At 38.0% G+C, this 13,669-nt stretch overlaps 1 protein-coding gene across 4 annotated transcripts in view; it reads left to right on the plus strand.

Moving 5' to 3' along the window:
- LOC108675076 (protein draper) overlaps positions 1-13,587 on the plus strand; it is a 37,185-nt gene extending 23,598 nt beyond the window's left edge. For all 4 annotated transcript variants that reach the window (XM_047880199.1, XM_047880201.1, XM_047880202.1 and 1 more), the window contains 3 exons: positions 831-1,073; positions 1,922-2,104; positions 5,868-13,587. In XM_047880199.1, the coding sequence (XP_047736155.1) occupies positions 831-1,073; positions 1,922-2,104; positions 5,868-6,739 (1,298 nt within the window). In that variant the 3' untranslated portion in view covers positions 6,740-13,587. The remainder of the gene's footprint in view (positions 1-830; positions 1,074-1,921; positions 2,105-5,867) is intronic.
- The last annotated feature ends 82 nt before the right edge of the window (positions 13,588-13,669 follow it).

Below are 13,669 nucleotides of genomic sequence, written 5' to 3' on the forward strand. Positions count from 1 at the left end.
CGTCAAAGGCACGATAGGCTGCAATACGCCTGATCATCTGTAGTTCAAAACTCAAAAGTCGACAATAAACAAAAATTGCACGAGTTGAAGTGGTTGGAAAATCAATAAAAGCTAAACTCAATATTTCAATTTCATTTCGTCTCTGTTCAGAATGCCTAATGAGGATTTTCATACTAATTCATTGCGTTACTAAACGTCCAGGGTTTAAATTCAGCTTCACTTCTCTGCTCACTCTTTTTCTTTGTGCAATACCTGGACATAACAGAATCAGATAGAGAACTCATTTTGCCGTTGCACTCTTCTTTCATTGCCTAAATTTGGCTACGAGCCTCTTAGCACCTTCACTTATGACTGTCAATTCTTTGAACATTTTTCTTGTTTTTATCAAGTAGCATTCTTCTTGTTCAGGATTAATTCACTTTGGAATTTTCTTAATTCGCTCCTCGATTTTTCCATTTTTCCTTTCGCTGCTCATTTCATGTTTCTACCTTATTTCATTTATCACATTTATGGCATGTGTTTTCATGCTTTCTTTATTTTTATGGAATGTAACGCATGATTGACGATAACTTGGTAATTTATTGACAGGTTTTCGAAAGTGGCTGTTGAGTTTGATGATTTAATAACGCGCAGATCTTCGTTTCTACCTTTTTGGCTCAATTTATTTCATTGCATGCTGTCCGTTTTTGTCTTTTAGCTTATTTGAGTAAACATGAGGTGAATTATTCGGGATCATTACAGATGAAAACCATGACGATTTTTATGCTCATTTATTCGCAGGTCTGTGTTCGCCGATGTTCTTTCTTTAATAAGTTATTTTATTCATGCAGATCAACACCACTTCGACAACCCAGTCTACGCTTACCAACCTGTGAGCAAGTCACAACCTAACTTAGCCGACAACAACGGACAGGCTGGTGGTAGTGGTGGTGGTGCTGGTGGTAGTGGTGCTAATGGTGCTCTCAACACCATCCATAACAACCTCCATCACAACCACAACAAGGACACCAACAATCGGCATTGGGATAAACTTGGAAGCTTCACCTTCGATGACGACGCATCTTGTAGTGTCGGTGCGTGTCTGAAAATTTGCTATTGATGCACTAAAAAAGTGGACCAGACTTAGCTTTTGTGATGCAAAGCTGGGTGAAAGCAGTTGTAACATTGATCGCGTTTTAGAAAAATCGCGTCATGTTGTGACTTATAGCCATAATGTAGGGTACGATAAACTAGTTTTATGTTCGACCAGTGAGTAATTCATATTTTGATGAAGATTTTTTGAAGCTATTCTTAACTGTTTATATTCGTGCAGTATTAATTCCTTACTATCATGAAGTCAACTTTTAATAGAAAACGGTTCCTTCTATTTTAACACGTTGACTACGTATTGGTACATATGCGTACCACGAAATGTATTTCTCCAGGTGGTAGTGGTACATAATTCAGGTTGCATAAAATCGGCCAAATCCGAAAACAAAAAAAGCCAAAAAGGCCGACAATCCAATGTATACCTACTAGTTTATTTGTAGGTTCCGCTATAAAATTCCATTTATTTTCTTTTTTCAGTATTTAAAATTTAATCAGGAAATACCCCTATCATAAATTTTAGCCGGCCAACGCAATTGAGAAAAACTAAATCACAGAATTTGTCCGGAAAAAATGACTGTCTGGCAACCCTGCTTAAAAAAAGTACAAAAAATGAAATAATAATACAAGATGAAGCAATCGTAGTCAACGTGTTAAGAACGAGTTACGAGACATCACTAACCGGTTGGAACACCGGAACAAAACAAAATATCTTAATGCTTATGACTCCAACAATCCGTTATTCTCGTCGTTAATGTGATGTACTCCACAGGCGCATGTATAGCGCCTCAGCCCATCCATGTCACTGTCATCGCTAATGTGATGTGCTCCACAGGCGCCGGTGCAGGGCCGCAACACTACGACGTGCCAGGGAGCAGCACAAGCAGGAAGGCATGGGAGGCCGACTCCACGAACCCAAATCTCTACCACAGCATCGACAACCTCAAAGACAACCGCCTCGTTGACCACGTCTATGATGAGATCAAGCAGAAGTCTCCGCCTCAGCAAGGAGACCCTGGTTAGACTTTGCCGAATAATTTTTTTTTGCTGGCGTCTTGCGTTGACTTTTCAATTTATGGCCAAAATTTTTCGTGCAATAAGTGGCTTTTTCTTCATAAGCTATCGTTTAGTCAAATTTTTAGGTTATTATTTTAATATCGTACGAGTAACGCTAGATAAATAAATAAATAGATAAATAACGAATCCGTTTCAAGATAGTTCCGAGGTGTAACAAATTGTCTCACGTCTCTTGCTCCCGATGATGCAGGCAAGTACAGTACCTCTACTGATTGCTTATGCTTCATGTTCTTAGTGTCCAAATATATTCTCTCAAACAAGGAGGAGATTTGATAGAATATGTATGCCTGCTTTTATTTAGCCTTGGTTCAAGATACATTTCACTTGCATCATTTTTATAATTTTCGTACCTTTTTTGTTGACTTTCCGGATCTCAAAATAGTGATTTATGATGATGTCAGTATCATCGATTAATAATATCATTCATTTATGCACGCTTCAATGGTGATCACATTTTTCTTTATGTTTGAGAAATAAGTCGTAAACCTTCATTTCGTGCTTGAAATATTTCGAACGAGAGAAAACACTTAAAAACAATGCCGAAAATTTTTATTGAAATCATGCGACAATTTATATGTTTTGCTCTGAAAGTTAGTGATGAAAAAATCACGTATAACACATTGGTCTCAATTTATTCCTTGATGAAGTATCCGCGATGGAAATTTGCAATTGCGAATTTGTGAATTGAATGGACAGACATTGCAGTTATGGTGTTGCAAGTTCGCTTCACATCATTTACTCAAATTTCAATCAGGTGGCTAATTGATAGAAAAAATTAACGATCAAAATATTTAATTCATTCATTTTTAACGATAAATTTTGCACGATCATATTAGGCTCGCTCTATACGGATGTAAAGTATGAATTGTAAGCACTGTTGCGCGCTTCAGGGTTGTTTGTTCTCGAGGTTTAGTTCTCGAGGTTTGAAGAAACTTCGTAGTGATAATCATGCAGCTTAGCGATGCAGTGTTGACAACATCCGACTTATTTTATATCGATTGCTTTCTTTTTCATTTGTGTATTTTGATGAGTTTCCCATTCTGATTTTCATTCAACTTCACCTGAATTGATTAGTTCATGATCTCTCAATCTTGAAAAAATTATGCATCTAATAAGTGTTTGGCAATGGATGTTCCCCTTAAAACACGACTGCTGCTCCTGTCTTGCATCCTATAGAATACTAAAACTATGACCTTTGAATGATTATCAAAGTGTTGTGCCGCCCCTGCATTCAATAGGTTTTTTAACGATAAATGTCCAGTTTGTTGATATAGTCATGAATGCTCGAGAATGTTTACGGTGCAGGTGGATTGCTATAATCAAGTGTAAGATTGTTGACGATTTTTACATATTTTGTTGATTTTTGTGAAAAAAAATTTTTGTAAAAAATCTACTCCTGAATACCCAGATTTTTCGATTAGATGCTGACATTAAAGAACGTCCTAGAAGTACGATTTTAGTATGAATAACAGTACTAACGATGCTCCGTCCTTTTCTGCTCGATACCGGGACTACATTCCCTTTCCTTCCTCTCTCTCTACACCACTTCCCCTCTCTTTACACCACTTCCTCTTCTTTCCACACCGCATTCCCTTCTGTCCACACCATAATTCCTTTATATCCCTCCACACCATCCCTTTCCTAACAAATCCCTTATCTATTATATCCATTACCAAACCATTTATTTTCTTCAAATACAAACCCTTCTTTCTCTAAACCATTACATTCAAAGCATCATCCTTTCTTTCCTAACGCCGTCTCTTCATCATCAATATCCTTATTTCCGCCCCCATCCCTTCTTTCCGCGCCATCCCTTCTTTCCATATTAACACCTCTCCATTACACAACTTGTCTCCTCTTCAAGACGGCTCTCATCATTTTTAAGTCAGTCTTTCTATTCCTTCTATTTCTGCTTTTTGCCGAGTTATTTTGAACTTTGCCTCTCTGCCTCAAACAATCACCGTAAATTGTTTCAGCCACGCAACTAATCTGTTGCTGCTTCTCGCAAAACTTATCCTCAATGGCTGTCCTTTTGAGTACCTACCCCAGATGTCGGTAGCTCGGTTGGTGGAGATCATCATAATGCTCCTAGACCCTCTATAAGTGACCCCACTGGGCTCTGGGAGCAAGGGTAAATCGTCCTCCCTTTGATAATTTCTTTAGCTTCTCAGTTGCTCGACTCGTGACCGAGTTAACGTTAACTTGATGCAAAACTTTGCACTTTACAAAAACTGCGCAATTTAAATTGATGATTATCGGTGTTATTAGTAGGAAATTGCATGAGGGAATGCTGGGAAAAGATGTATTTATTTCGAAAAGATGTATAGTATTTCGAATGCGAGTTCTTGCGAACCTGTTAATAGTACTACGGCGAGTTCGCCGTGTTTTTCTAGCGTGTCATTGTTTTGTAGAACCTTCTTTTATTTTTTGGATCCTAATCCTTGATATCCATCATCTCTTAAGAACAATATCTGTAGATATCCGTGTTGCGTCTCTCCTAAGAGATTTCCCTCTCGTATTTCAGTAACATATTCGATTTTTTCGACAATGTGTTATATCGTCTTGCTTGCTTTTTCGAAGATGCTTCGCCATCTCTTGCCGTTTTTATCTTTGCTGTTACAGTGCACATTTTTCCTTCATTTTATCGTGCATTCTGATGTTGAAACCACAAGCTGCTTGATGTTTCTGTTACAAATGGTATGCACCTGAGAGTGCGTTTCAGGATGGCAACCTCCAGGCGCATTAAAACGGAACCAAGAAATAACACTTGCATGTTAGTTGCTTGGATATAAATAGTTTTCTTTGACACCGATCTCCTGCTCTTAAATTAGCATAGTTGACTTCAAAACTGGCACATATGTCCGTCCTAGCGTGACCGAATGTGCGCTATTCTGGTGCGCACTCCTGCCTGATGCTATTCTGAAAATCTTTCGCAATTGTCATCTTTGAAATTTATTAACGCCATGAAGAACCTCCACAGCTGTGGATATTCTTTGACAAGGTTAAGTTTTGTGTCATGTACGATTAAAAAATCCAGTTTGATTCGTATTACCCTCAAGTCAGATCAACTTCATGATGATTTTCATCACTAGGTAGTATTGCTATTATCATTGGGACTAGTACGAGAATCATAGATGATAAGTAAAATAAATGTTATTCCAAAGTAAAGTCAGCACTGATAATATGACTTATTGTGGTCATGAGGTAGAATTGTTTTGGGTGTGCAAATTTTAATATATACAAGTAAAACCTTATTTTTACTCTCTTTTTCAACGGTAATAAAAAATGTGGCGTTTTTAAAACTATGCATTATCTCCTTATGTTTGCGCTTGGAGACATGGCTCTATCATCCCTTGAGTAACTTTGTAGCAGAAAGTAACTGACGAGTCAAACGACACTTGCTTCTGTGTCACGAGAAGTAATTTTGATCACGAATCACCTTAGAATGCCTCTATACGATTTCGTTAACACAATTTAATTATATTATCATTACAATCCCGAGATGGTTTGAGCTGGTGTTCTAAATCTTTCACACGGGGTGCTCAAAACCTTCGTCATGTTGCTATTTGCTCCTGGTTACGTCAGCTCCCGCTTCTATTTGGTAACCTTATCGAGCTGCTGGCTGTGTCTGCCAATATATTGTTTATTTACTCCCCGTAATCCCGCTGTACCCGCACTGCACTCTCCTCGTCTCCCTGTTGCAGGTGGAGAGTACGACCGACTGACCTACTCCCGTCCTGCGGTCACGGTGACCCCACACTACTACAGGATGCCCACCACCCTCCCCCCTGCCCACACCATCCTACCCAGCACCACCCTGACTTCGTCGCCACAACCACGGCATCTTCCAACCATACCCACCACCATCACCCCCACAGTTCCGCTTCCAACCACCATCTGCACCACCAACACCACTACAACACCCTTCAATACAATCCCTCAACTACCGTTTCTAACCTCGTCAACCATCACGCCTCATCAACTAACTACCTCAACCAGTCATCCGAGTGCCTCAACCGATCCATCACTCACCTCAACCAACTTAGTGGGGAGCACCTCCCACAAGACTACGACCACATTCTCTCAACCGCAACCAACAACCAGCACCACCATTTCCACCATCACCAGCTCAAACAACTCAACAATGTCTCCGGAGGCTCGCACATCTCGCACTCCCTCCACTGATTCCAATAGCGAGAATGATGTCACTCCTCCGCCACTTCCAGGAGGTCACCCTTTGGGCAAAAATTTCAGCAGCAGCGTCAACAAACCTAAAATTTCTAGCGTGAAAGTTTCAAATCTGCAACCGGAGGCCAGTGAAGATGTTTACTCAACTCCAAGGCTAAACAACTTAGATGTGAGCCTTGAAAATGACCAAAGCCTGATGCCCGATACTTTCAATAACTTGGCGAGCAACAACTTTCCTTCAACTAATCCCTTCCGACAAATGGGACAGGATCGTGGTTTACCGGAGGACAACGAAGACGATGATCGGACACTTCTGTCGGCTGCTGCTGACGCTGATGACAGTGCGAGTGATACTGAAGCTGACACCATGAAAATTGAAGGTGTCTAGAGAAAGAATTAAATGGCACACATCTACGTTGTATGTGAACCTTTTAAACTTTAGTGGATATTAGTGTCTGGCATTCACCGTTATCATTATTTGGATGTGGTGATGCACTTCTTGACGGCCTGATTCTGAAGATCGGTCTTTTTAACAAAGTATTATATCATAACTTGACTCTTATGCGTCATCACTTGGACCTGATCGAGTGGAAATACGCTTATGCCAAATTTCTTCTCAAGAACATTTTACAGCTTAGCGCTGCTGTGTATATTATCTAGGAATGAATAAAAACTGTGTAGTATGGGGAGCGGCAATAACTTGCGTTTTCTGACGGTTCTTGTTCTGTGAAGCCATCGTTCTTGGCCGAACGATGAGACCGTCTATTACTGAACACTAATTGTGGTAAGAAGTTGATTTCACCTCTAAATGCGATGTGTCTTCAACCAGCCGCGAACTTCAATGTTTTAAGATTTTCCGTTTCTATACTCGAAAACTAACATGTAATGATGGTTTTTAATCGTGACTGATCAATCTTGTTGCTGCATTAAACGATTTAGGCATACCTAGATGGCTCAGGTCCATGTCAATCATTTTAGGTTTTATACCATCGCCATCATTGGTAGCTCTCCTCGTGTACAGCAAATTTTAGAGCAAACTTTCCACTGTCAACTGATTACTCTGCTAATTCAGCTAGCGGTGTTCAAATAATCCCTTCAGTGTTGGTTCTTGAGCCACGATTGAAATATAGCTGTGCCATCCCTCACTTCAAAGTAACCTCGAGTGTGGATGCGCTAACTATCCCATACAGCTTAGTCGTACGTCGTAGGGGGCATAGATCACTCGCAGAATGTGGATGTATTGTCGAGTAGTTACTCTTTGTTATTTGGTCTAAGCTATGTCATGAGTTTTAGGGTAAAACTATCCGTCTTTTAGATCAGGTGAGGAAGTGAAGGCCTTTTTTAACAGCACCGAGTGGACCAGAACTCCTCCTACGCCCCGTAATGCTACTCTTACTCATTACGGTCTCCTTGTTCGTCGTTGTTAGCTCACCCTCCTGTCACACGCATCCGTCGCGTATCTTCTGCGCTCGGATATCAACTTGATTCTTCGCACGTATTTTAGATAGCGACCTCCTCATCACGTCAGTTTTAAATATAGACCTACGTACTCTGAACCAGTTTTAAACGCCAGTTTTCTTTCGACGTAGTTATTAAATCAAAGTAAACTCGAATATGATGGATTCGAAAGGATTGTCATTGATATTTCAGCAGCCCACAACGTTCCTTCCGGAAACTTAGTTCGAGGTTCGGACTCTGCGCTGAAGTTTCGACAGTGCTGTATGCTAAATTTAAAGTTAGAATGTACAAATAGTGAGCGTTGAAAATTTTTTGAATAAATTTTAAAGCTTGACTTCGTTTCCGACCTGTTCAAGTGTGACTGGCTGTGCAATTTCACATTTTTTCCTTAAAATAAAGTTTCTCTTGTCGTTAGAAATTCGTTCGAACGCCTTATTTTTTCGAGATATACACATATTACCCATGTGTACAGCGCTGCATTATTCATTACCGTATTTTTCATGTATTATATTCATGTGAGAAGATAACATGATATTTTATTACATTGAATTTCGCGCGGGTCCGCTTTTTAATTTTTTAACTATTGCTTCACTGTGGATAAGCCCCGACATTCCATAACGATTACTTTTATGTTCGAAGTAACGGTTTTGCTGGTTTATCCTACGTGTTATTAAGACAACCTTAAAATATGGCACTGAATTTTCATCAATGAATTGATATCTACTTTATGATAGCATATTAATTGCTGAACTTTTTATTACCTTATCAGTATACTTAACCAGCGATCTTTAGTCTTACAAGTCTCCACGAAATCTTCATTCCTGCACAAAATTCCTTTTGTTTGTGATACGCTTCAGTCTTTCATTCTAAACACCGCGAGTTAAATCTTAGTAGTTAGCGTTGTTTTATTTTATTATTATGTTCTGTAATTATGTTCAATTGTGATGAAATTATTTTACTCTATCTGTACTTCTATATGGAAAGAAACTGTCTGTACTCCTCTTTGATTTTAAATGCTGTTCTCCTGGCCGTGATTGTGGAGAAATATTCTTTTAAGAACAAGCTTTCATCGTGGACGCGGTAACTTTCTATTTATATTATAGCAGGTTTCCCTTCCTCGTATATGTTCATTTTATCACTATTTTATGATCAGTCTAATACTTATGTGATCGTTGTTGCCATTAACAATGCCTTTGTAAAGTATTAATATAAGCAAAAAGCTGTTTTTGCGTCGCTCGAACATTTAAAGTTGTCAAAAGTAGCTCCTCCTTGATTATCGGAACATTTTTCGGGCATTGCGAGTTTTTTTACTTCCATTTGTTTCGATTAAAATGATATAACATGTAGCTTTTCTTCATTGATGCCCAAATCAGATTCCTCCACTAAAATGTATGCTATACAAATCTTTGTACGGATATTCTAAACTTTAAAATTAGGTTGCTGGATTGTACAGACAGGTACAATTGTAAAACTCAATTTTTTCCAATCCATATAATTGAATATTTTCCCTTTAATATTATTTCAGCTGTTTCTTGCAGTCATATATCGCAAAGGACAACACCAATGTTGATGAGCTCTGTATACAGAGGGTTTCTTTTATGCTCGTTCTGCTGTTGTTACCGCAATTTTTGTTCCACTTGCTGGACGTGTAAACGTGAGCAGCCGCAGCGTACCATCATGTATGTTCCACGTATCACCAACTAATTCTTCATAAGAATCGTTAATAGGTGTCATCAGTTCCATTTTATTTGATGCGATCATAGTTAGCGAATAAGTTGAATAAACTGGTAGAGATTTCTAGTGGCCGCTCCGACCACGCAGTATCGTGTGGCAACAGTTGCAAATCATTGAGAGATTATCTTGTGTTGCGCAGTAAACATTATTTTTAATTAATGATACGACCTCATTCATGTCCCGAAAAAAAATCGCAACATCTGGAATTACTACTCATATTACTATTGGCATGCGTACCGCTGTTTGGGAGCCACTAAGTTTCAGGAATGCCCGAATGCCTATGTCATGACGCTACGTAACAATGAATTACTATGAAGTGCTAGTCTGATCCCTAAAAATGAGTTTTTTTAATGTAATCGAGCGAAAGTAAAATTTAATTACTCCTGGGCAGCGTTATAAAAACGTTAGATTTACGTCATCATCGGAAATTTGTAAAATACAATTATGAAACTGATCCACTGAGAGAGCGATCGTTGTAATTTTAATGAGATGTACGTCAATTACTAAATTGCGGTTGTTCACCCGCTATATCGCAGATTTGGATGAAGTGAGGCTAGAAGTGTCGGTTTCAATTGAATATCAAATTATGTCCCAAGCTTATTATTCGTTGTGTTTTTTAAGTATACGAAATCAATTTTAGAGCAATTTTACCCTCTATGAATTATAGCAGGCTAATGATATATTATAACGTAATGCACATATATTGATAAAAATAATTCTCCGTTTTTATACTATGAATGGTTCAAGCAAATATTTTATAAACTTGAAACGTTATTGATTATGCTTTTTAAAAACTCCATGAATTTTATGACTTTAAATTTATGGGATTATTTTATGCGATATTGCAGTATGTTAAGATAATGATGTGATTAATCTAATTTAAAATAAGAACGACGTTACATTTTTATGAAATATGGCAGATCTGCAGCCCAAACATCTTTATTGGTATGGCAGGCATGATCATGCGTAGTCATTTGCACTATAATGAATAATTCACATCGAGGAAGACATGTTAATCGTGTGAAGAATATCTGTGTGTTGAAATCAGTGGTAGGATACTGTTCTTCTCCTCATAGTTCTTACAGTAAATAATTCGCTAGGATAATCTATACTTCCATTGGAATCGTGTTAATTCTGTGTCGTAGTTCAAAGCGTAGCCGGTTTTGTACATTGATTATAGAGTGTTGAAGTTTGGAGGACATCGCCAAGATGGGACGCGCTTTTGTGATAGGCCATCAATGCCAATATCGGTAGTCGCGGTATGCTTAAGTTCTGCTCTGCCTGGTCAGGTTCTGAGGTATCGTCCATTTTCTGGATTATGGTTACAAATCCTTTACATTCATTGTGTCTCGTGTAATTACGAGTCATCAGCAAATAAATTTCGACCAGTCTAGCCATTATTTTATATAAACAAGTGGTGATTACGACTTGAAATGTATGAATAGTTACAGGCTAATTCAACATAGGTTGTTATTGTCTTTTTTTTTTCTTATTCAGATTTGCTCCACTAGGCTCCGTTCTTTTTTAAAGTGATCCTTTTTACTACTATTATGAATACTCCAAAGTTCGTACGTTTATTGGGAGAATGTCCTCGGGGTTTGTGGAAAATAAATTTTGCAATGTTTACAGCGTATTAGACAAATAGTCTTGTAGCAAGACGCAATTTCATTGTACAATAATAATAATGATAATAATAGCTTTAACTAACAAGAATCTTATTATAGTTGACTCGAGGCCATTCAAATCTTTTATCTGTACTTAGAAGTAGGACTAGGCGATGGTTGTACCGGTGTGCACTACCACTTGCTTGTATGTGTTGGGCTTAGCATCCATTCTTTCAGTGAAAAAAAATCTTTGACGTTGTAACAAAAAGTTCGTTAAACTGATTAACTTTAAGATATTTCAAAGTAGAAACCATGCACCAGGTAAAGCTGTAAATCGTTTGCTCCGCTGCAATGGTTTTAATGTTGAGATTGAAAAGCGTTTGCCTAAGCGTATTTAGAACAATCATTATGCACTGGACCCAGTTCGAAGTTCTTGCATAGAAGTATTCTGGTAATTTCTTGAATATTTAAAGTATTAACTTACACGTCGAGCACACGAGAAAAAAGGTCAAGACCTTGATTTTTCACGCTATTGAACTGCATGTCTTATCAACTATTGAACTATTGTTTTCCCATGTCTTATCAACTATTGAACTATTGTTTTCCCATGTCTTATCAACTATTGAACTATTGTATTCCCATGTCTTATCAACTATTGAACTATTGTTTTCCCGATTTGATTAATTAGGTTTCTATCCGTGCGATGACGTGAGTGATCAAAAATATTGCGCGTGCCCTGATTCTGTCTTGAAATTTTTTAAGATACGTGCGTTCTTCCGTCAAAGCGATTTTCACGAATGTCCGGTTTTTTCTGATTTATATTTTTACAATTTGATTGTATATCAATTTATTTTATTTATAAATCTTGAATCATTTCCGCGTGGATGACTCCTTTCATGGCAGTTTTAAGTCCCGACTTTCGTGAAGAAATATCGATCAGTGTTCATGAAGAAAGGGGTACCAGTTTCATGTGCTCAATGCACCTTAGTTTGAGCTTCAGTTATCAATCTATGTTATAGCTTTATTCGTATTCATTTATTTATTTATTTACTGCTGTTATCTCACAAGCATTTCAGAATACATGTTCCCCTTTCCGCAATTTTATACAGGAGGTATAATTTATATATAGTAAACCTGTATGTTTGTCAATTGCATACTCTTATTCTGATTTTGCATATTCTTTTACATGCGTAATTCGTGAATCGATGAGTTCCTCGAATTTCTCCCTTGAATGTTAATCGTAATAATCCCTCCCAGAAATCATGGCTGCTCCTGCAACGTGTTGGTTTTATACTGTGGTATTTTTAGCTATAATTTTATATTGCATTGGAGGTGACAATCAAAAGTCTTTTCCAGAGGTTAGGTTTTGCAGCATCTTAGATGAAGAAGTCTTGTGACTTGAACTTTAAAATTCCAATGCATTGTAATACGCAGGATATTGCAAACGAAGACTTCGTCTATTGCCGCTCGCTGGCCGTTGTGGATGTCCACGCAGGTATTTTGTACCATTTTTAGTTCGGGATATTGTTGGCACACAAATGGTTGAAGTCACAACAATCCTGATCATGTAGGCAGAAATGTCCATTTTCTGAGCGCTCGGACACTTGGGGACTAATTATCGTAGCAGGTTTTCATGCATAACTTTGTCAAATCTGAACCGATCATGACCTAATTAGCAACGAAGATATTTATTGACATTACGCTCATGCGAATTTGGTCAGAATTGCACTGTCCGCTTCATTTTCTTACAGCGCGCTTAACGCTAGATTAAACAGGTGCGCTGCAACTTCTCGTTCAGTGGACTACGTGAAACTGTGAATAAAAGAAATGCTGACAACGCTCGCAGAAGCTTCGTTATTAAGTAGGTCAAGATCGGTTTGATATGACTAAGTTATGCATGGATGACCTGCTAGAGAAATGTGGCCCAAAAATGATAGAGTGCTGCTTACGTATTTTTTTTTTTTTTTGAGATAGCGAAATTTAATCGTCAGCAAAATTTGGACACATTTATTGCTTTGATTTTTAATTGCGTGCAGAAATATATTTGTTCATACCCGCTGCAGGCTTGCGAATACATTGAATTTTTATTTCGAACTTATAATTGACAGCTATATTTTATGATAAGTCTGCATTCATTGGTCGTTAGCTGATATTGTGCAACTCAACTTGTTTCTGCGTAGAGAATTCATGTCATGAACTTCTCTTTTTTGAAGGATTTATTACTTCCGAAGTTGCAGCTTCGGTTACGAAGTTTACAAAACTCGGAAAATGTTTAAATTGATCTAGATTAATTTCTCTATCTTGTAACAATTTTTTTGTAGCTTAGGGCGCATCATTGTCGTGAGATGTAAATAGTTGAGCGTATAGTATATTTTATATCGGACACAAATATTACTCTGAAGTGATCTTAAAAGTCTCAATAAACTTTCATTACAAAACCTATTTATGAATCACTTCTAATCGGTAACACTGGTCATCTCTACCAACCACGACACGTTTCAAAGTAACAAATTTGGCTAAAA

The sequence above is a fragment of the Hyalella azteca genome, unplaced genomic scaffold (assembly GCF_000764305.2).
Source record: "Hyalella azteca isolate HAZT.00-mixed unplaced genomic scaffold, Hazt_2.0.2 contig4947, whole genome shotgun sequence".
Lineage (NCBI taxonomy): Eukaryota > Metazoa > Arthropoda > Malacostraca > Amphipoda > Hyalellidae > Hyalella > Hyalella azteca.